The sequence below is a fragment of the Alligator mississippiensis genome, chromosome 1 (assembly GCF_030867095.1).
Source record: "Alligator mississippiensis isolate rAllMis1 chromosome 1, rAllMis1, whole genome shotgun sequence".
Classification (NCBI taxonomy): Eukaryota; Metazoa; Chordata; order Crocodylia; family Alligatoridae; genus Alligator; species Alligator mississippiensis.
This window is the reverse complement of record NC_081824.1, coordinates 48,101,364-48,124,931: the sequence shown is the minus strand read 5'-3', so window position 1 is coordinate 48,124,931 and position 23,568 is coordinate 48,101,364. Positions and strand designations below refer to the sequence as shown.

At 40.4% G+C, this 23,568-nt stretch overlaps 1 protein-coding gene across 3 annotated transcripts; it reads left to right on the top strand.

Moving 5' to 3' along the window:
- Nucleotides 1–2,538: 2,538 nt before the first annotated feature.
- GCM1 (glial cells missing transcription factor 1) lies at nucleotides 2,539–23,233 on the top strand. 3 transcript variants are annotated; one of them, XM_014605353.3, is made up of 6 exons: nucleotides 2,539–2,610; nucleotides 4,895–5,015; nucleotides 7,030–7,282; nucleotides 8,216–8,328; nucleotides 9,452–9,580; nucleotides 17,138–23,233. In XM_014605353.3, exons 2-6 carry the CDS (start codon nucleotides 4,914–4,916, stop codon nucleotides 17,879–17,881), a joined length of 1,341 nt encoding a protein of 446 aa, XP_014460839.1. In that variant the 5' UTR covers nucleotides 2,539–2,610; nucleotides 4,895–4,913; the 3' UTR covers nucleotides 17,882–23,233. The 3 variants fall into 3 exon arrangements, with proteins under 3 accessions (XP_014460839.1, XP_006262474.1, XP_019352751.1); XM_006262412.4 differs by having other exon boundaries at nucleotides 2,539–2,615; nucleotides 4,901–5,015; XM_019497206.2 differs by having other exon boundaries at nucleotides 2,539–2,615.
- The last annotated feature ends 335 nt before the right edge of the window (nucleotides 23,234–23,568 follow it).

Here is a 23,568-nt window from a genome sequence, read left to right as displayed (position 1 = left end):
GACTGCACAGTAGCATCTCATGTAAATGCACCGACAGTGTCTTCATGCTTCTACCCCAGTGGGAAAAAAAATCAGTTTTCCCTTTTAAGTCATACACTCCAATTTTGGAGAGTTGATTTTTTGGGGGAAGAGTGTATGTGGTGTACAAGTAAATATGGTAACTTCATGACTTAAGAGTTAATTAATTTTTAAAAAGCTCTGTTTTATAAACTTTAGGAGGGTATACAGAATGTTAAGTGTGTAAGCAAGAAGTTATGCTATTCTTGTTTAATCTTAATTGTGAAATTAAATGTATCAAAAGATAGGAACTATACTTGATCTGAACCAGAGCCCGAGAAGTGATTATCACAAATAACTTTACAATAGAGGATGCTATCATTTGACTATGCATAGAAATATGAAGAACTCGACTTTCAGGCAGTGCTTGATGAAGGAGGGCATTACACTTGGAGGAAGGAATGCAGTCTGAATGACACTCATCACAGTTCTGTCTCTCTTGCTCATGCACAGAACAATGAGGTCCCCGAAAGAAGACACAGGAAGAGAGGACTTGGATTAGTTTGAGTCATGAGCCTTCAAAACGAATTTTGTAGCATTCCTGAAATCATGCCACCTGTTTCCTCATATAGATACATAAGGTTCAATACCAAAATATATGCAAAGCACCCAAGACACTAGCCATGTACTGAGGGTTCCCAGGGCCCAGACTGCCCTGAACCATGAAATTTCTGCTTTTGCTGTGGGAGGACAGCACACCACATTCAGAGATTAATATATTTGTTGGGGGAAGGGAATTACCCCTCCCTCACAAGCTGGACAATTTGGAGAGAGAGACTGGGAAGATCAGACTGAATGTGGTAGTGGCAAAAGGCAGGTGCTATGTGAGCGCACTGGCCCCTGAAAACTAATGGGCTTTTTAGATAGTGTTGTCTGGCCTCCTTCCTTTGGCCACCCCTCATGTTATGCTATGTTGAGTAAAAATGACAGATCTGTATGCAGTGGAATGTATAAGTTAGAGAGAATAGCTGGCCGTATGTATTGTGGTTTGTCTAAGTGAATGTTGTATCCATTTGGCACAAACACTGTGATGTGTAATTTAGCACCAGTCAGTGCCCATGTAAAGGGCCACTGACTGCACCTGAGAACAGATAAAAGTTGTCATCAACTGCAAGATGACACCAAGGAGGCAATAAGGAAGACTGATGATAGTGCTGACATGAGTGTATTCTTCACAGCGCAGTAAAACAATACAGGAAAAAGAGAAGATCTTATGAACATTCTCGGTAACATCTTACATCCATGCATTCCTCTGGCTGGCTATTGTGTTTCATCACACTTTGGCACCTGAACAAAAAGTCCCAGTAGTCAAGCTCTACAAAAAGATACACTGATTTTCCAAAGCAGTGTTTTGCAATGTTACATGGTGTTCTCTGAAATATGATCCTCTTGTGAAAAGCATTCCAGGACACCATATTTTTTTCATCTGCCTTATGGCAGAAGTAATATTAAAGAAAAATATGTGAGATTTCTTACGGTTATGATTTTCAATAGGCTATGTCCAAATAGTGAAACTCAAATTGCATTGAATTAGCCTAGTACCTACAGTAAATACAGTAATTGCCTTTATACCAAATCTCAGCCAGCATTAGATACTTCAGAGAAAGCTCCAAGAAACCCCTTAATCCTTTGAATTTCAGAAATGATTTTCTACCCTGAAATATGAGCTTTAACACCTTTTCAAATATTTATTAGAATCTCTTACATGTTTTGCTGCTGACTACTATAATTCTAAATATGCTTGCCACAATGCAAACCTTCAGAGAAAAAATAGTATGGTAAAAAAAAAAAAAAGGAAGGGGGAGGAGGAGGAGGAGGGAAACTAGATTATTTGGATTATTACAGTTATCTAAAACATTATTATGTTGAAAAATCACAACTTTGGGAACTTGAAGCCAGGCCGTTATCATTATGTTTGACAGAGAATTATCGACATGGGAGGATCTGACTTTACTGATTCCATGACTGGCTAAAGTATTTTTGGGTAGTGGGCATCCAGTGGAGAGGCACGATCATGGCAGACAAATAGAACATTGGCCAAAAGTGTCTATGATGTTTCTCTATCCATGTTAAGTTTTATTCAGGAGACCATCTGGATACAAAAGGCCAAATGCTATGAACTCCACTCCACCCACTTTGAATGCCAACTGGAGAGGGTCTGAGCCCACATTGAATTAATCTAATATTTAACTAAATTAGCTTAGTCTATTGACACCCCTTCATCACACATAAAGTCTGCCTGTCAGAAAAAATTAAGGAAATCTGGCATATTTTCTATGAGGTACAGTATGAGCTGGAAGTCCCATATCCCTTTCTTATAATGCTTCAAACTAGCCAGTTTATAGGGTACCTTTCAAGTTTTCTTACATGTCCTTGGCTGTGAATAGCTAAGTTGGATAGCTGCCAAAGCTCATTAGCATATGGTATCTTATCATGCAATAGGGTAGAGCTACTAAGACTTAGGAAGTGAGTGTAGTCTGAGAGCTCTGTCCTCAAAGAATTTTGGCGTTCAGATACACTACATCAGTTTCATCCACCTACCAAGTCAAGGAGGTAAGGTATGTCATAGAAATACTAACTGTTAGTTAACTAAGAGGATTGCTGAAGACAGGGTACAAAATTATTTACCGTAAAGTTTGGATATCTTAAAACTAATGTACTTCACTAAAAAAAAAAAGAACAAATAGCAATTGAATTTTTTTTAAAAGCCAGAGCATAATTTAATTATTACTAGAAGTTTTGCAAGCATTCAATCCATACCAACCTGTAGCTGTGCAAATATGTTTCACTGCAACTTTGTCTTTTAGGTTGTGTTACTTAAAATCATTTTTCTTTCACTGAACTTTGAAGTAATATTTAATTATATTTTACTCTTTGGCCAAGCAAGATAAAAGAGATATACTCCACTGCAAATTGTTATAGTTTCTTTCACTTTCCAAACCAGCTCATTTTAAAACAATGGGACTATCTGTCTGAATCATGTAACAAGTCGTATAATATCCAAGGGCAAGAAATATTCAAGGATAGTTGTTTAGCAGTTTCAATTCTGTTTTCTACTGTTACCGTCATTTTAGGGTGTCTCTTCTAATATTATTGTCCCCCTCTTCAGTGCTCAGTATATTGGCCCTTGGTGTAATAAGAGTGTAATATGAGAATATACAAAGACCTGATGTTTTTACAGCCTCTTGTAACTTCTCTGTAGAAAAGCTTTCTTTCCTTACACAAGATCATGCTAGTAACATCATTTCTGAAACAGTAATGACTTAGTTGCCTAGTAAAATTTAATTTGCCCATGGAAATCTGAAAGCAATTAATGTTAACTACCATTTGTCATTTTTAATGCACTTTAGAGTGAATGCCAGCACTTTTCAATATTTTACCATTTTATCATTGATATAATCAGATTTACCTGTTGGGGTAGTAGTGCTTTGACTATATTTTTCATAGCACCTTATAGCAAAGAATCTCAAAGCACTTTGTGTCAGGTACCCAGGTTGTCAGGTATTTAGGTAACCAGAACTTTTACAATCTTTTCTCCTGCACCTGAAGAAGGGTGCTTGTGCCTGAAAGCTTGCAATATTTTTTTTTTTGCAAAAATCTAGTTGGTCCCATAAAAGATATCACCTCTATCATGAGTTCTGATTCCAAAGTGCTTTGTAAGCATTCAGAAACTAACCCTCATGATACAGACCGATCAAAGATGTGATTGTTAAGGTGATCACCATTTTTAGATGGGTAAAGCAAGACACACAGAAGCTAGGATTTTTTTTCCAGGATTTTATATTGACTCACTTGCAGAGCCAAGGCTAGCGATAAGAAAATGAGTCCCAATACCCTATTCTAACTACTACGGAACATTGCCTAATATAAATTTAATATAATCATTTATGAACTGCATGAAAGAGCAAAAAATCAAATAAACTTTGTTTCCTATCTCACTATACAACATGGGATCCTGATTTGGGGTAAATTGGTGTAACGCCATTAAAATCAATCAAGCCATTTCAGTTTATACCAGCTGAGGATCCGGCTGATCATTCTCAGATTTACTTCTCTCTCCAAAATAATGGTGTCTCCCAAGGAAAGGCATGTGTGTAGTTGCTGATGATATAGTATTATACTTTGCTGGTACAGAAATGCTGCCTGAAAAGCAGTATACAAATACACAATCCAGGAGATACACTTATTTTTGGTGAAAAGGCCTTTTTTATCCTGCAAGCTGAAATAGAAAAATGCATGAAGCCTGTGTAGTTCTGCCCCTTTTTGTACATTTCCCATCCCTTATATAATCAATAAGTTCTCAGAGCTGCAAGCTATTTTCAGAATGACTGAGAATCATTTCAGTGTAAATGATACAGCAGTCACCTATTGCGCCTCACCTTTGTAATGTATAGTATGTGAAAAATCTAGTGCATAAGCAACAACAGAAAAGAGCCCTTAAAAAGTGCTGAGCTCTTCAGCTATATAACTGCTGGAAATTTTGGGCCTGATTCTGATCTCATTTACAAAGAGTAGATCAACTGAGTTAAAAGTAATATAAATCTGGTATCAGAGAAGAATGAGCAAAGCAAAACAGTTGATAAACTCCCAGCCTACTTTCTGTTAACGATGCCGCCATAAGATCACATTTTATCTCTAAGCTATATTTTCCATTGCTTTGTCTGCTTGCAAAACTTAAAATGGAACAAGTTTTTCTAGCATCAGAACACTGATTTTATCTTTAATAGGCAGTCTCTCTCTAATTTAGCTTCAGGAAACAGCTTCCTGGTTGTAAACTGCTTGAGAGGGTGACAGCTAGGCAACTTCAAAAGCAGCTACAATAGCTTTTCTTGTTAAGTTTCAGGGGGAATTCAGAAATGCTGAAAGCGCCAGATGACATTGTCATGGAACAGGAGGACTCTGCTTCTCAAAATGGAGAAACAACAAGTTGGGATATCAATGACGTCAAACTTCCTCAGGTACGTGTGCGTTTTAGAAAATCTTTTATTTACAAATTCATCCAGTTATGGTCTTTCTGAGATACCTTGTAAATCATCCATATATCTTTTCTCTTCACTGCTTTTCTAGGAAGCATGCTCTAGAGCATTCCATCAACGTGAGACATACATGTAAAAAAGCTGAAATATTTGCCAAAACTTTTATGCTCGGAGACATTTTTCCTTTGGAAGAGATACATATTATAAGGAAGAGTAAAAATGTAGATTTACTAGCTTTCTAGACCACTGAATGGGCAGAGTTACTATTTATTATTTTGTTTTATGCTTATTTTACAGTATGAATCCCCATGCTTTGTGTACTTCATATTATTCTAAATAGAGAAATACTCATTTCATTGCAGGCTTAGGACCATAGTACTTAAGTGCTATCTAAACAAGGAATTTCTTTTTGTGGCACTCCTGTGAGATGAAGAGGCATTGTTATCCTCACTTTACAGATGATAAGGCACAGAAAGATTGAGATCAAATGTGTCCAATAATTGTAGGTACCAAATTGAGATACCCAACATTTGATTTTTTCTGAGTACTTAGCATATATAGCATGTTCTATATTCAAAGCAGAGCATTCCTTAACTTCAGCTGCATCTTCTACAATCAAAGCCCATGGTGTCAAGTTGGGCACACAAATAACAAATAACACACAGTTAGTGGCTACCCATAAACAGTTTGGCTTACACGGTTGGGAACTCTGCTTCACAGATATTTGCTGAGAAATAATGACCTCCTCAGCTCTTATCCAAGTCCCCAGTCTCCTGGCCAAGAAAATCACCTCTCCTGGTTCCCCAGTCTTCCCCAGCCGCAGTTTCAGGTTCTAGGATCTTACGCTCTGACCTACCTGCAAGGGTCCTTGTCCCATTCTTGGCCCACCAACCTTGTCCTTCACCTCTCAGCCCCTGGCTGCTCATCTCAGTTTGCAACTCCCCAAAGTCCAGCTCTTATTCCCAGTCCACATCCTGTATCCAGACTTCTTGCCCAAAGAATCCTGGTTCTAGTCCCCCCCAAACCCTCCCCTTCTCCAAGCTTAACTGTGGTTGCATCTGCCTTCAAATCAGAAGGCTTCCTTCTCCTTTCAATCTAGGTACCAGCCAGAGGAGCACTGAAAGAACAAAAAAAAAGTCCCTCTGCCCTGAGTTCTTGACTCCACTGCCACCGTAGCCTCAGGTAGTTTGGATCAGCAAGTCCTGCCCAGCCCTTCTATCCCCATTTCCACCAGTTTTTCACCCCCCACAAAAGCAACAGAGGGTCTGTAAGCTCCTTTTAGCCCACTGATATTTTCCTCTTGCACAGCTTGTAAGCCATGAGGTGATATCTAACAAATGACTTCTTAAAATGTCCTTCTTTTCATGTGTTTTTTCCTGTTCTTTACCAAATAGACTTTTTGCTCAGTCTGTAACATGAAGCCAGACCAAGATGTCCTATATTTTTCATTTTAAAAAGACTGATGTTAGCATTACAAAGAATAGCCTAAACAAAACACCGGAATCTGAAGCCCCACAAACGTTGGGGAAGTTTGAATCTATCAGTGCTTACCCTGCAGCTCATGAAACTGAGCCAAACCACATGCTTGGGTACAATTCCAAATGTTATAGACAGATCTTAAGAACAATGAATAAGGACTTCTGTCATGAATCCTAAGGAAATAAACCAGTTAAAAATTGCAAGATATGAGGACTTTATAAAGTAGATTCAAACGGCTGATCTGCACTGGATTGTACGTTGGAACAAGGCCAAAGGCCAATAGCATGTTCTGGCACCTGGAGGGGTCCACTGGAGCACTGAGAAACTACAGGCACCTCCCTTTCCCCAGTCATCCCCAAGCCTTCGCTGGCAACTCTTACTATAACCCATTGACCTTTATGTAGGGCCTTGTTATACCACCACAGTGACAAACTTCAGCAGAGGGTCTTATGTTCTCCAACTGGGAAACGGTTTTATTTCCTAGCCTAAAATGTGGCATTCTTTGGGTTCTTAACAGGATGTGAAACAAAGAGATTGGTTTCAAGAATGGCCAGATTCCTATGTAAAGCATATCTATAGCTCGGATGATAAAAATGCTCAGCGGCACCACAGTAGTTGGGCAATGAGAAACACCAACAATCACAACTCCCGTATCTTAAAAAAGTCCTGTCTCGGTGTGGTGGTTTGCAGCAATGAATGCTCAACTCCTGATGGGAGGAAGATCTATTTGAGACCAGCCATATGTGATAAAGCTAGGCAAAAACAGCAGAGTAAGTATGACGCTGTGGAGATAGTAACACCTCTGTTATTAATATACTAGTTAATAAATTAATACAATAGAAACCAGAGGAGAAAGAGACCTGTTAGATCCTTTGACACCCCTTCTCAACCTTATACTGTGTTATTAAGTACAATTTCAATATTTTGAAAAACATTGTTTTTTGTTTTGTTTCCTTCTTGTTTCCTGCTGCGGTTTTCTTGACTGGTTGCTATGTACTTCCTACCATGTTTTAACTATGCCCTAATTTCCAGCCTGATGCAACTGAGTACTTACTTTATTCATTTGCATAGGAATCCCACTTCCATGGGAAATTATTTTTTTACTTAAAGGCCACCTCTAAAGGAAAAGAACTGGGCTTTTGACTTTTCTCCCTTTGTTCTTGAAATTAGTGAAAAAGTAACATCACAAAAAACAGGAGATCAGAAGTTTAATAATTGATGAGGGAAATCATTTTTAGTTAGGATGGTTTAACGGTCTTTTTGATTGTTTGGCTTGTTAGCCACTCGGTGACTAATAAACATAAAGGAAGCTTTTGTTACAGCCTTCAGTTAAACTGTTGGATGTGATTTAATTTCTGATTTGATTCCAGCAAAACCAGAAAAGATGTAATATTCCTGATATGTCTTACTTAAAAAAAAATGACAAAATACCCTTGAAGATTAAAGTCTTTCTTTATATGTCAGTAAAAACCAAAAAGGATAAATATACAAGTCTTAGTAATGGTATCTGCAGGTCACCTTTAACAGGAGAAAGATAAGAATTAGTCAGTGCCAATGTGTGAAGGTTTTCTGCATACTTCTACAAACTAAGCTTCTGAGCCCCCAAGCACAAAAAAAATAGCAATCCACCCCAGGGAGTTAGTCACAGAAAACATTCCTCTGACTGCTGGATAAGAAAATGTTTCTCACTGCCCTTGTTCTAGGGAAATGCTGTCCAAACTGCAATGGGCCTTTGAAGCTTATTTCTTGTCGAGGTCATGGTGGTTATCCTGTCACTAACTTCTGGAGGCATGAAGGACCATTCATATTTTTTCAGGTTAGTAGAACACTCAGTTTTATCTAAGGTGAGTTCAAAAGATACTTTATCAGATCATCTAAAATCATGCATTTGTTTCAGCTAACAACATTTGCTACTATGTTCATTATACTCTTTCGTAAAGGGCCTATTGCAAAGATCATCAAAATGAATGGGTTTCTGTAAACTCCCATGGACTGTGAGGGACTTTGGACAAGGCCCTAATAAGCTATAGAGCACAAGCTGAACTTGAAAACCCTTGCAGGGTCAGAAATGGTTTGTTACTGTCACATGTTTCTCAGGAACACCATCTAGGAAGGGGGATTGCTTAGAGCAGTAAGTGGTGGTATCTAAAAGTCTATGATAGCTCACAATACTGGATTAAGCATTAATACACCTCAAACATTTAGTTAATGATCCCGATCCTTGTTGAGTTGAAGAGCTTGTTTTTAAAGCTTTGCTCTGACCATTTAGAAAATGTACAGGATTTTCTTCTAAGTCCTTATGACAGCGGAGCATCCCGCAATCTTTAAAGTACCCTTGTGAGGGAGCAAAGTATTATTAGCTTAGTTCCCCATCTGTAAACTGGGGATACCTCAAAGGTACTTGTATACCTAAAAATCAAAGTGAAACTGCTACCCAAGCCAAGGCCTATTGGGATAGTATGATTAAGGTACGCAAGTTTCTGTAGCCAACAGCTCAAAAGGAGGGTAGAAGGAAATAAGGAATAATAATGTCATAATTGATCATACTTTATATTTCTTGTTCTGAAAGATAGGCATGTCTTCACTACAGTAAAGAGCTAATAGAACTGGCCACTCTTGTATAGTACAGACAAAGCCCACTCTTTGACTGTGACCAGCTGCAAATCTAGCCTGCAAGCCTACTGTCTATTGAGGAAAGCCTGCTCTATATGTAAACACTGTGCAAAGATTTTGGGAATTCAGAAAACGTTCACCAGCAACAGATCAGCCCACTAATTTTTACCTGTGACTTACACTGAACGTAAATACGTTTCATGAGGTAAAATCCACTGGATCACCCAACCCATGTCAGGATTTTATGCACATACCATGGACCCTATACACTACAGGTACTACTTAAGCTCTGTTTTTATCTTCATTTTTCATGTTCCTTGCTAAAGTCCAAAGGAGCACATGATCACCCAAGACCAGAAACCAAGCTAGAAGCAGAAGCAAGAAGATCACTCCAAAAAGCACTTACAGTTGTTTCCCCCACTTCTCCAAGACTAAAAAAAACTCGGGAGCCTGAGGTAACCTTTACTATTGATACATGCAACATGCAGCACCTGCTCATCCCTTTCCTATGTACCTGTGCCCTGGGCTTCCTGAACCTCAGTTCTGGGAGTAAGCAAGCTCCACACCCCTATTTCTATCCTCCCAGGAGCAGACAAATGTAAACTGAGCAGAGCCTTGGATGCACCACCTGGACTCTGATCAGCTTAACTAAGCAACGTGCATTTTACCTTGGATACCCACCAACAGCAAATTCGACCCTGACACAAGAGAGGGAATTGTGCCTCTGCCTCTCAAAAGCTGCTCCTTTCCTTGATTGCCCCTGGAGGCATGCAGTTATGGCATTGTAACACAACCATAGTCCATAGTCTATGGCATTTATTAATTATAAAGAATAATATAAGGAGAATGACAGTAAAGGCTTGACTTTTGAAAGTATAACCCAGCTAAATTAATATTCTTGCCCAATTTTAAAGAGATCTTTAGAGGTTTATGAATGCACTACATTTCCTATTCCAGCAAGCACAAATTGTGTTGCAGTTCTCATTGTAAAGCTCTATCTGTAAAGTTTATATCAAATATACAAAGACCTGATGTTTTTTATGCAAAGTATGTCTCAGTTCAGAAGTCCTCTCTCAAAAACATGCCTGTTGGTTCCTTATTGATGTTTGTCAAGATCTTAATCTGTTTACAATGAAACATGACAAGTGAGTGATCTTGTATCTGGTGTGATCAATGTTGATATTTTAAGATGGTAGGCTTAATGGCACTGCCCCTTTTGTTAGGCATTAATTATCAAGCATAGGTTGTTTTACTCATGCAGAAAAAAAAAAGGCCCAGAAATGAATGTTTGAAACTGGAAGCTATGTTCAGGCAGTAACTTAATTGAGCAAACCTTGGACAAGCACTAGTCTAAATACAGAAGACCTCAATCTTTTTCCCTAATTTTAAACACTGTATATGAAGATCAAAATTATTCCCAGTAAAAAAAGGAGAGAATACATAGTGCTATGGCAGCTAGCATCTGATGCAAGAACTAGGGGATGCAAGCTTTTAAGAAATCAGTTGTATGTCTACACTGCAGTCACAGCAATGTAGAGTTGTCATACCTGTTCTAACTTTAAACGGACTTTGGTATTCAGTAGCAGCCTAGCCATGGAGCTCAGTGAGTGTGGCAAAACCCACCCAAGAAGCAGGATAAATTGGCTTGCAATGCAAATATACCACCAACAATCCACTGTTTAAAAATTTAAGAGATCTATTTAGACTGGAAAGTCTCATGTTGGTGATTTAATCCTATCCTAATTTGTGCAGGTGCATTTTGCACACTTTGCTCCAAAGTAACCACATAGAAGTGGGTCCCATTTGCTGTATTTCCCATGTGCCTGAACCTGCTAACTCAGGCCAAACTCACTTTGTCCACTTCTTGAGTCTTATTAAAGTTCATGTCAGTTTTGATGTCAAGCTCAGTACAAGCTCTTCAGGCCAGTTCTTCACCTGGTTTAAATGGGTGTAGCAGCCCCTTTGATTTGGAGTTGCACCAATTTACCTCAGCTAAGAATTTTGCTCTTTATTTATCTGAAGCAAATATGCTTCTGCTGTCCACTCCTCCCTTGATATAACACTCTGTCGTACAATGATAATTCCTGTAACAACCACCTGTCACATCACAAACTAAGGATTTTGACTCAAGATGAGGAATCTGATACTTAATCTGATAAAAATTTCTAAAAGAGATTATATTTTAAAGCTGTTATAATGTACCATGAAGGAGAACTATAGAATATATATGATTGCTTAAAAGTGCTCTATATAGTTTTAAAAAATTTATAAACTTTCAAAAGATATCATTTTACAAAATGTATATGTGTATGTACACATGCATGCATGCATTGACACATATGAGAGACAGAGCATGTTTTTAAAAATTGCCCATGTAATATCATTTGTTCTTTGACTAAGGAAGGACAGTGATCTAGTGACAATACAGGAGACTTAATTTTTTCAAAGAAAGTCTCCACAGATCTGAAGGTGGAAGGTATGGCAGGCTGGCACCTCACCAACTAGCTAGTTTAAAGAGACGTGCACTTCTGTAGGCAACAGTCTAATCCATCAGATGCTATGAAAGGACTTTTCAGAATATCTAAAGACATCTATTCTACTCCTGGATCCAACAAGTCATAAAGTTGCTATAATTACAGGCGTACAGCAGTAAAATGTGAAAGAAAAGCCTGTAAGGACAAATCACTAGTGTATATAAAGAGTAAATGTACCACAAGGAATTAAGCTTCATAAAATTATAATCCAATAATTAGAGTTGTTAAAGAGATTGCAAATTATGCCTAGCCAAGTAATTTCAGCACACTGCTCTTCCATCAAATGAAATGTGTATGTAAAGCTCAGGATTTTACAGAGAGGAAAATAATTCAGTTAAAAATAAGAAGGAAGATTGTTATAAAGGTGTAAGGAATAGCCCTTTTATTAGGCTGAAAAGGTCCATTTAAAAGGTAACAACAATTTAATTAGAAAAACTTCCTATTCAATTTTACCAAATTCTGTAGAAACAAGTTAATTAGACTGCAATAAATTTATTAGAAGAGCAATTTTATTTGTAAGTATTGCTTTTCTATAGGCTGATCCATAAATAAATATCCCCTTTCCTGGGCATGTCTCCTAACCACAGAGCTGTACACTCAATCTTCTCTCTCTCTCTCCACTGTTTGGTAGAACAAATGTTAGTTCAAAGGAAAAGAACAGATTTAGATGGGGTTCTTGACTTTTCCAATTGAAGTTTTGTATTGTACTATTGTACTAATGTTCTATTTTACTAATAAATAGTTACTTATATACAACTTCAGGAGGAGAGACCAAGAAAGACTTTCCCCTGAATATCCTTATGGCTAGGACACTCTTCTGGGATGGGGGAGATCTTAGTTTAAATCTATGCCTCAAATCAGCCTGAGCAGAAATTTACAAAATCTTCTCCCAGGTGATTTTCTAACCACTGGGATAGCAAGGGTAGGTTTTGTGTGAGAAAGGGCTGACCTGGATTAGGGGCACAGCTCCAGGAGAAGTTTGATGATGAGAATTTCAGTGTGGGGAAGATGACTGCCTCTGGGCTGGATCTAGGAACTAAATTATGTTTGAGTAGTGGTTCCCTTGAATTATCTTTGAGCAGCCTCTTTGCTGTTTACAGAGTCACAGAAGTTTAGGGCTGGAAGTGACCTCATGAGATCATCAGGTCCAGCCCCCCTGCTCTGGGCAGGAAAGACTGCTGGGGTCATATAACCCCAGCAAAGTGTGCGCCAGGTCTCCTTTTGAAGATCTCCAGGGTAGGTGCCTGCACCACCCCCAAAGTTTGGTCACACGAACCATGAAGAAGTTTTTCCTTATATCTAGTCTGAAACCTTCTTGTAGGAATTTATGACCATTGCTCTTGGTTTTCCACAGGGCACTTTGGTGAACTGTTGTTTGCTAGCCCCTGATGCTCATCCCTGATATATTCGTAAGCTGCCACCAAATCCCCCTGAAGTCTTCTCCTTTCTTGGCTGAACAGTCCCATATCTATCAGCCTTTCCTTATATGGCTTGCTCTTCAGGCCTTTAATCATATGAGTGGCTCTTCTCTGGACTCTCTCAAGCTTCTCCACATCCTTCTTGAAGTGTGGTGCCCAGAACTGGATGCAGTACTCCAGCTGCGACCTCACCAATGCTGAGTAGAGTGGGAGAATAACGTCCTTAGTATTGCTTGCGATGCATCGGTCGATTCATGCCAGCATATTGTTTCCTCTGCTAATTATAGCATTACACTGATGGCTCTCTTCATTTTATGGTCAATTATGACCCCCAGGTCCCTTTCAGATGTGGTGCTAGCTAGCGTAGCACCACTGAGCCTGTAAGTTTGTTGCAGAACTTTCCTCCCCAGATGGAGCACTTGATACTTCTCAGTGTTGAACAGCACCTGGTTCTGGTCTGCCCATCTAACTAATCTGTCTTGGTCCGGCTGGATCGACAGCCTACCCTGATGCATGGCCGCACTTCCCCATGGCTTACTGTCATCAGTGAACTATGCCAGTATGCTTTTCACCCCTACATCCAAATCATTGGTGAAGATGTTGAAAAGTACTGGTCCAAGTACCGAACCCTGGGGGACCCAACTGGCTACCTTCCACCAGGTCAACACAGATCTGTCTATTAGTAGTCTCTGGGTCTGATGCCACAGGCAGTTTTCCACCCATCTGACCATTGAATTGTTGAGCCCATAGTCCCCTAGTTTTACCTTGAGAGCCTCATGGGACACCAAGTCAAAGGCCTTCCTAAAGTCCAAATAAATGAGGTTGACCTCATCTCCGTTATCCAGGTGGTGAGTAACCTGGTCATAGAAAGAGATGAGGTTAGTCAAACATGACTTACCCATGACAAAACCGTTCTGGCTGTTGTTCAGAATTTTGCCTTCCACTAACTTATCGCATATGGACTCCTTGAGAATTTTGAGGATTTTTCTTGGGATTGAGGTCAGGCTGATCAGCCTGTAGTTCCCTGGGTCTTCTCTCCTCCCCTTCTTGAAGATAGGCACAACATTGGTCCTCTTCCAGTCTTCTGGGACCTCTCCTGAGCACCACGAATTCTCAGAGAGTTTTGCCAGTGGGCCTGTGATCACTTCAGCTACTTCTTTCAGCACTCTCAGATGGAGTTCATGTGATCCTGCTGACTTATAGCTATCCAGCCTCTATAGCTGTTCTTTCACCAGCTCAACACTGACTGTTGGTGGGTGATCATCCCTACTGTGAATATTTTGTGTCATATTTGCATTCAGCAGGCTACCACTCTTAGATTGATGGAATACTGATGCAAAGTACTTGTTCAGGAGTTGTTTTCTCCTTTGTGTCAATGATCAGATGTCCAGATGCATTAAGCAGTGGCCCCACGTTTCCACTGGTTTTCCTCCTGTTACCTACATACAGAAGGCCTTCTTATTGTCCTTGATTTCAGTTGCTAACCTGAATTTGGGCACTGCCTTTGCTTTTCTAATCTGCCCCCTACAGGTGTGGGCCAATGGTATGTAGTTCTCCTTGGGGCCAATTCCTAGCTTCCATCATTCGTAAGCCTCCCTTTTCTTTTTCAGAATATCTGTGACTTCCCTATTGAGCCGAGATCGCCTCCCGGCCCCTGTGCCACCTTTTTTGCATACAGGTTTGGACAACTTCTGTGCACCGAGGATCGTGTCCTTCAGAAACAACAGCTGTTCATGCACACTCTTTCCCTCCAGTCCACAATCCCATAGGGCATTATTCACAAAAGCCCTTAGCTTATTGAAGTCAGCTTTTTTAAAGTCAAGACGCAAACGCTGGCTTGCATCCATAGATGCTTCTCAAGCAAATCCCAGGACGTCATTGTCCCATTGTACTCGGCCTTGGTGAGGCTGCAGCTGGAGTATTGCATTCAGTTTTGGGCTCCACAATTCAAAAAGGATGTGGAGAAGCTTGAGAGAGCACAGAGGAGAGCCACGCACATGATCAGAGGTCAGGAAAACAGACCTTACGATGACAGGCTGAGAGCTGTGAGACTCTTCAGCCTGGAAAAGCGCAGGCTCAGGGGCGATCTGATGGCCACCTATAAGTTTATCAGGGGTGTTCACCAGGATCTGGGGGAATGTCTGTTCACCAGAGCGCCCCAAGGGATGACAAGATCGAATGGTCACAAACTCCACCGCGACCAATTCAGGCTGGACATAAGGAAGAGCTTCTTCACTGTCCGAGCCTCCAAGGTTTGGAATAGACTGCCGCCGGAGGTGGTTCAAGCACCCACTTTGAACGCCTTCAAGACACATTTGTATGCTTATCTTGCTGGGATCCTATGATCCCTGCTGACTTCCTGCCCCTGGGGCAGGAGGCTGGACTCGATGATCCTTCGGTGCCCCTTCCAGCCCGAATGTCTATGAAATCTATGAAATCTATGAAGAATTTGTACCTTACTGACAGATTTCCCAGCCCTACTATGGACAGTGAAAGTGATAGTGTCATGGTCACTGTTACCTAGGTTACCCTCTATCCTCAGATCACTCACCAGGTCATCTCCCTTGGCCAAAACTAAATTTAGGAGCACATTTGCTCTGATCAGCCTGAGTACATCCTGAGACAGGTAGAGCTCATTGATACAAGGAATATATGCAACCAGTTAGATCTGGCTGAGGGCTCTTCCCAGGAGATGTCTGGGTAGTTTAAAATTACTCATGTGAACCATGTCTTGTGCTTTTGCAGCCTCTTCCAGTTCTCTGGAGATTTCCAGATCTAGCTCCTCAACTTGATTCGGAGGTCTGTAATATATTCCTACAGTTAGCTCCCTTTTGCTGCATTCCCGCCCCCCCATATCTTGACCCAGAGGGTCTCAAGTCGCCCTTCCTTAGTACCAATTTTGGTTTCCAAGGAGGTGTACTGCTCCTTTACATATAGAACTACACCACCACATTTTTTCCCTATGCAATCCCTTCTATGCAGGGTGTAGCCCTTTATGGCTATGGTCCAATTGTGGGTAGAGTCCTACCAGGTCTCTGTTATCCCTGTGATTGGCAAGGTTAGGCAGTTCATCCATTCAGCTGTTTGGTATTCCAAGTCCCATGTACAGGAAGCTAAGACAGAAGCTAAATTCTTACACTAAGCCAGTGATTTTCAACCTTGTTAGACTTAAAGCCCTCTTAGCTTTCACTTATTTTCTTGATCATATACAAATAATAGAGCAATTCTTCTGTTGGAAATCACTTAGAAAGCTCACAACAGGTCAGAATGTTTTTACACTATGGATTCATATTTGAAATCTTTTGAATTAATCTTATAAAGTTTCTGAAATCTCTGTGTTTATCTTGGTCAGGAGTTGTTTATCTTGTGAATCATAGATAGGTGTTTGCCCATCTAACCATACTATTACACAGCACACTACAGCACCTTTAAGGGATCTCACAGAACCCCAAGGTGCAATGACACCCTAGTTGAGGATCATTGCCCTAAGCAGCAGAGAGCTAGAAGTTAGGGTATTCAGTGCCAAAGTCCCTTTGGACATACCCCTAAGTGACTTGCCCAAGATCATGTAGGAAGACTGTTACAAAACAAAGAACTTAGGTATCACAGATCCAAGATTAATGCTCTGTTCACTAAACCATCCTTCCCTTTTCACTAAGGTCTAGATTTCTTATACAGTGGATTATCATTTGGAGACCTAATCCTGCTCCACTGTTTGAAAGGACAAATACTAGTAGTAAGGTAGACACACCATGTTTGGATGGGTTTCTTGGCCTTTCCAATTAAAATTTTCTATATATGTACTATGAGCTTATACTCAAAGCCCTTGGAAAATGCCACTTCTTTTAGTTTCACTTCACTTGTCTTTTGACTACAGAAAAATAATAGAGCAATTCTTGACTATTATGCATGATAAAGCAAATCAATAATATAACACAAGGAGGGAAAAAAGTACTGGCACTCTAACAGGGTCCTGTTATTTGTAGTTACAGAATTTATCAGTCTGGATTAAGTGTAGATTTTTTGTTCATGTTATTAAACTGCATTTTTCTTTCTTAAGTCTTTGGCAGATGAGATTCAGAGTCAAGAAGCTCTGACTTTACATCTTTCCAGTCAGGAAGACTATATATCACCCAGTAATTTCAACAGACACTTACTAGACAAACCCCCACAAGAGCACATGCTAAGTACCAGTTTGTCTCTTGCAAAAAACTATGGCTTTGGAAGCTCCCCATATCTTACCGAGCACTCTCAGGTTACAAGATCTAACACACTCTATGACAAGTACAAAGACGTTGGCAGTGGAGGATGTGATACTGGAAGCCAATCTAGACCTTCTGTCTGTAATACATATGTTGGCTATGAAGAGCCACAAAGTTGGAATAAAAACAGAGTTTTGGGAAGAAATCCATGCAATGAAAAATGCTGCAATGACTCTGCTTTGCCTTTGACTGATTTGCATCGTGAAATCCTTTCTTCTCAAAACTGTATTGAATCCACTCTACAGCATGTTCCTACTGTACCAAATACAACAAAGGCTGGCTACTACCCCTTCAGGCCTAATATAGGCCTATGTGGAGAGGATTTTTATGAAGGAAAATCACACATGAACTATAACAGCAGCTACATCCCTCCCTCCTTGTACCATCTCTCCCAAGAGGATCCTTACCTTGTTATGAACACTGTACGTCAGCATTCACTGCCCATGAAAGGAACTGAATGGGACTCTGAAGAAGAGCAAAAGTACCCCAGTCTGGATTACTGCAACAATGAAATGTTTTTTAATCTCTGTCCTTTGAGATGATCATATTTGAGTTTCCTTCCCTCCGGGGCTGGATTCTGTACTCCCTGTTCTAATTTGGATAGCATTTTACCTTCACTTTGTGCCCCCTCTGCATTGGTATATTGCAGGAAGTGGGATGAAGGGGTACAGCTCCCTTGTACATCTTTGTACACCAGGGCAGGGGAGCCAAAACATAGTTCAGTTTATCCCCTACTCCACTGGGGGACAATCTCTTGGGCAGACATGCCACAAATTTGCCTCACATCTCTAAGTGCCGTTCCAATCCCCTTCCCCTGCCAAAGCAGATTTCTGCCCATGCCCTGTGACACTCCAATCCCCTTCCCCTGCTTTCTGTCTCTGCCCTGTGATCCCTGCCTGATCTTTGCTTTCTTCTTCCTGCCCACTCAACTGCCCTGTTTTCTGCTGCCTGAACTCTCCCAAGTCTGCTGTGTGCCACACCAAAAGGCTGCCCAAGCCGTATGTGGCACACAGGTTGGCCACCCCTGCGCTACTTCACCCCTGTGGGTATGTTACCTACCCAATTTATGGACATTTCCATGCAGCTTGCCTTACTGATTCCTCCTATTGCTTTTAAGCTACTCTTTCTGTCATTTAAGGCTCTAGCAAGCCCTTTAGTACATCTTTCCCCTATTCCATCCCCTCCCCTGTTTAAACACCCCAGAACTTAGGGGTCTAAACACAGACTTCATCATTTCAACCCATCTCCCCTCCCTATTCTAAACAAGCAATTCTCCAAATGATATGTTATAGTGTGCCATGCAGTAAAGATTTTATTGGCATGAGTCAGGGAGGAGAGTATTACAAAACAAATGGTAATAAAAACTTAATAGTACCCCATTCCATGACATATTTGGTGTCTGTCAAACAGGTTCAGTTTGATCATTTGTTTTTTATTTGCTTGACTTCATCTCTTTAGATTGCCTCTGCCTTTTCCACTTTTAAATACTTTAGTTACTATGGAAACAATCCTGTCATAAGGGTGGAGTTTAGAGACATTTACAAGAGCAGGATAATATATACTTACAGAATGTTTCAAAATTTATGCTACAGTTTGGAAACACAAGGATCCATAGTGGTTTTTTATGATGTATATTTGGTATGCGCCTACATATACTTCATATTGTAGCAGTCACCTCTCTCATTGTAGACTAACTCAGAAAGCTTCCCTCCAGTCCATAACAACTACCATCCTAATATATCAGTGTACTTTTTATTTTGATTTTTCATCAGGGCTAGAAATATGAAATTTTCTAGGCTAAGTTTAATTAAAGATCGTGTCTCACAGCCTGCAGATCTGCAGGCTTGTAGTATCAAGTAGTCCACTCAACATTTTCTGTACTAAATTTTCCTGTATTTAAACAGTATGATCAGCACATTGGAACAGGACACGGCCAAGCTCCTAATGATCTGGTTCACTGTATGGCACACTGCATTGGGACTTTTGCAAAATTCCATTTATTAGTGATATATTCTCTGAAAAAGTATATAGATATTGTTAAATTAGAATCATCATATTTACATTATATAGTCTAATTCTAAATTCTTGGCAATGAACTCTGAGGTAGTTCAGTTAAATTTAAAATTGCCCACATGGCTGAGGATCCAGGGTGAAAAAGTACACACAGTTGAGGAGCAGAGGGGTTGTCCTTTAACTGGAACACAACAGACTACATCACACAGGCAGACAAACAGAACAATGCTTACATTTTTCTGAAGATAATCTGTAGACAGAGAAGCATCATGAAAATACTTGTTGGGGTTACATTCACCTGAGAAGGTCATGGCATAAATCCTTTATAACCTTATTGAAGGTGGCAGAAAATAGTTTTAAGATTCATAGTAGAGTTAGAAGGCTATTATTAGTAAACGAAAGAAGCAGAGATGCAGTGCAGTTAGAAACAAAAACATTTCTCATGGGCTAAATGCTCCATGGATCAAAGTACTGAGGCATTGAACTGCTTTCTAAGCTTTATTGAACATGCCTATACTGCACGGTTCCTTTTCTTGTGCTACATGCTCTGTGCCTTTTCCTCACACGCGTAAGTCTCTCTGTTGCTGTAGCAAATTGTCTTGTGTATAATTAAACTGTGTCTTACAGCTGCATAAATGTTTCACAACTTTTAGTTTATACAGCATTTAAAGGGGAGACTCTCACAACCTAGTTCTCTACCTATTTTAGGTATAACAGGGCACTCCTACACATGCATTTTACTGCACAGTAGGCACTTGCTGTGCAATAAAGCGTCACCATCTATACATGCGCATCAATTAGGCCGATGTAGACCAATTTACTGCACTGTCTGACAGTCCCATCAGACACAAGTACTATCCAACAGTGGAGTAAATTACTGCACGTAAGTGCATGTGTAGACAGTGATGGATTAGTTTACTCTGACTCAAATTGCACCAGAATTTATTCAGTCACATTAATTACATGTGTAGATACACCCACAGAGTCACCATTAACATAGTAACTGAAGACCTCACAGTTTTAATATGTATGCTCATGCTGGGTAGGGGAGTGCTTTTACCCTCATTTTACAAATTAGGAATTACAAGACCACAAAATGGTTTGCTAAAGGTGTTCCAGAACTCCTGTGGCAGAACAAGGACATGACACCAGGCCTTCAATGTTCTCCAGCCAAGAAATACTCCAACCACTTTCCTTCTTCCTTCCATCCTTCCTTTCAACCTAGACCCTACTCTTGCACCTGAGAATGATTTGGTTTAATCAAGTGTTCCAATTTCTACATACTATTTTCTGCCTTTGCAAAGTAGAACTGCACTTTAATCTGAATACAGAATTATAAGATGATTTTGAAATGGTGTTGCTAAATGTGGTCCTTAATTCTTAAAAAAAATAGTTTGCATCCTGCTTGTGATGTAGACCATTTGTGAAAAAAGTCCAACAACTGCAGGACATGAATCCTTTAACGTAGACAAATGCAGGGTGCTGCACCTTGAGAGAAGAGATCCATAGCATACATACAGGCTGGGGAATTCCCTTCTTGAAAGCACAGAGGCGGAAAGGGATCTTGGAGTCACTATTGACTCCAAGATGAACATAAGCCACCAATGCCAGACCGCAGCCAGCAAGGCCAGCCATACCTTGTCATGCATCCAAAGATGCATCTCAAGCCGGTCCCCCCTATGCAACATTGGTCAGGTTGCAGCAGAAGTACTGCATCCAGTACTGGGCACCGCACTTTAAAAAGGATGTGGCCAGCCTGGAGAGGGTTCAGAGGAGGGCCACCCATTTGGTGGGAGGGCAGCAGGACAGGCCGTATGAGGAGGGACTGAGGGACCTGAACCTATTCAGGCTCGGCAAGAGGAGGCTGAGGGGGAACCTGGTGGCTGCCTACAAATTCATCAGGGAGATCATCAGCAAATAGGAAGAGCCCTATTCTCCCCAGCACCACCTGGGGTGACAAGGAACAATAGTAATAAGCTGATGGAGAATAGGTTTAGATTAGAGATCAGAAGGCAATATTTTACAGTTAGGGTGGCCAGAATCTGGAACCAGCTTCCCAGGGAAGTGGTCCTCGCCCCTACCTTGGGCAACTTAAAAAAGAGGTTAGATGATCACCTGTCTGGGGTCTTGTGAAGCCAGCATTCATTCCTGCCTGTGGCAGGGGGTCAGGCTAGATGATCTGATCAGGTCCCTCCTGACCCTAGCTACTATGATACTATGACTCCAAATAGCTCTATCAGAGTAATTTACACATCACAAGGTTTGAATACCTTGTTATTTCCACTCATCCTAGATCTCTCTGGAAATTGTGCTCTGCTGCTAGTTTAAGTGATGGTTTGGCTTTAAGGGAATTGCACATAGTGGGTTAAGGTGGGACTATTTAATGCATTTCCCTTGTGACTGCAAGCAAACTCTAAAAAGCCCTCTTCCCTTTCCTCCTTCCCCACTCCCCTGCCCCCTCCTTTTCTCCATTGGACTTGATAATGGCTAAGAAAGGAATGACAGGCAAGGGAGTTTCTTTGTGGTATGTTTAATTGGACAAACTGTATGGTTGGGAAAGATGTTGGACAAGCTCTGAGGCACATCTGAATGCCCTTATTCAGGTCCATCTTCCCTTGGGTGGGAGGCATGGGTGGAACTAGGGTTTTGAAAAGCAGGATGTAGATGGTGTGGCACATCATTACTTATAACACAAAACCTATTTTTCTACAGGTAAAAAGAAACTAGAAGCTTTATTAATATGCCACGGGCCCAGGGCTATATTATCCATCTTAAGATCAAAGCAAAAACAAATACAATTTTATGGAATGCATTTAAAAACAGTCTGCAGGGCTGTGAAATAGGAGCTACCTTACTAGGAGCAGCTAACAGATAGCTAGATTGTTTAGTGGAACATCAGGACCACTGAAAGGAGAAAGGGGCATTAACACCTGTGGAATGAAGGAATCAGTTATAATTTAATGAGCCATGAACTCCACTTACAACTGCCTGAACAGAAATGCTGCTGCCACTTCCAGGAAGTTGGATTTAACACTGGGTGGAGCAGGAATCAAATCGGGGTGCAACTGCACCAGTGCACCCTCTCCACCCCCAGATCTGCCCCCGATGGGAGTGTAGTGATTACAATGTGAGATTTTGAGTGAGGTGAGAAAAAATTGGGGTGGAAAGCAGCAGAGTGTTTTAAAGCATAAAGGGCTGGAAAGTCCGACAAACTTCTCTGATGGAACTAGGTGTGCTAATTATTTGATACAAAACAGCATAGGGGTAGGTTTTAAGAGCACTATAAATGATTAGGAATTACCATAAGAGGTACTCAGCCCTCTGGCCTAACACCTATCTCAGGATTCCTAGAACTGGTGTAGTTTCCAAATATAATGGGCCTTCTCCTTTTTTTAGAAAAACACAATGCAACAAAGCAATCAGGTGAGATTCAACATTAAGTGCCTTTGTTCTAGTTGGTTAAGAAGCCAATAGCAGACTACTTGGTATCTTTGTGTAACCGTGCGTCACATTCATGTTGACATATCTTTCAAAGATATTACTTAACACAAATGCCTATCATTTACTTTAGACACAGGCCAAGCCAAAAAATGTCCTAAAGCTACATTGAATTTTAGTGCATGAGGGCTTTCATTCTTCCTTCATTGTTATTAGTAAGGGAGAAAAATAAGGTCTGTATGCAGAAGGGTTTGTTTCAGTGGAATCTGTTTTTCATTTCTCAAAACCAGTTATACCAAGATCTAAGTTTGCAGTTATTTACATTACTTGATAATTGTATCAAAAGGGACACATTTCTAAGTCTGCTGTGACTGATATTCACCCAATGTACTTGTGTCTCTGGAGACAACTAGTCATAAATAAAATTAACATTGACACCAGAAGTTTGCATTTGCTGTTCCTGACTTTTTGTGTTTGATGGGAACTGTTAGATAAGGGTCTGACCTACAAGGCACTAAACAACTCTCTGTACACTTGGAAGGAAACTTTGTGCTGCTTCTTTTGAGAAAAGTGTGTCAAATCCCCAAAAAATAGATTGTGCCTGAAAGCTGTGCAGTCATCTATCAACCTTGTGTTAATCTACAAGGAAAAAAAAGGAAAGTTCTATGCATAGCATTAAGAAAAGATCAAATATTTCTCTCATCAATATTACAAATTATTGATTAGTCAGATCACATGTTTATATACTATTGAGGTAGTCCACAGACCCATTTACTAA

Bases quoted from the DNA above. Each gene is read 5' to 3' on its own strand.
- GCM1 (XM_014605353.3), top strand. From the start codon at position 4,914: ATGCTGAAAGCGCCAGATGACATTGTCATGGAACAGGAGGACTCTGCT. The intron at 7,283-8,215 runs GTAAGTATGACG...CCCTTGTTCTAG, and splicing joins AGCTAGGCAAAAACAGCAGA to GGAAATGCTGTCCAAACTGC. The intron at 9,581-17,137 runs GTAACCTTTACT...TTCTTTCTTAAG, and splicing joins AAAAAACTCGGGAGCCTGAG to TCTTTGGCAGATGAGATTCA.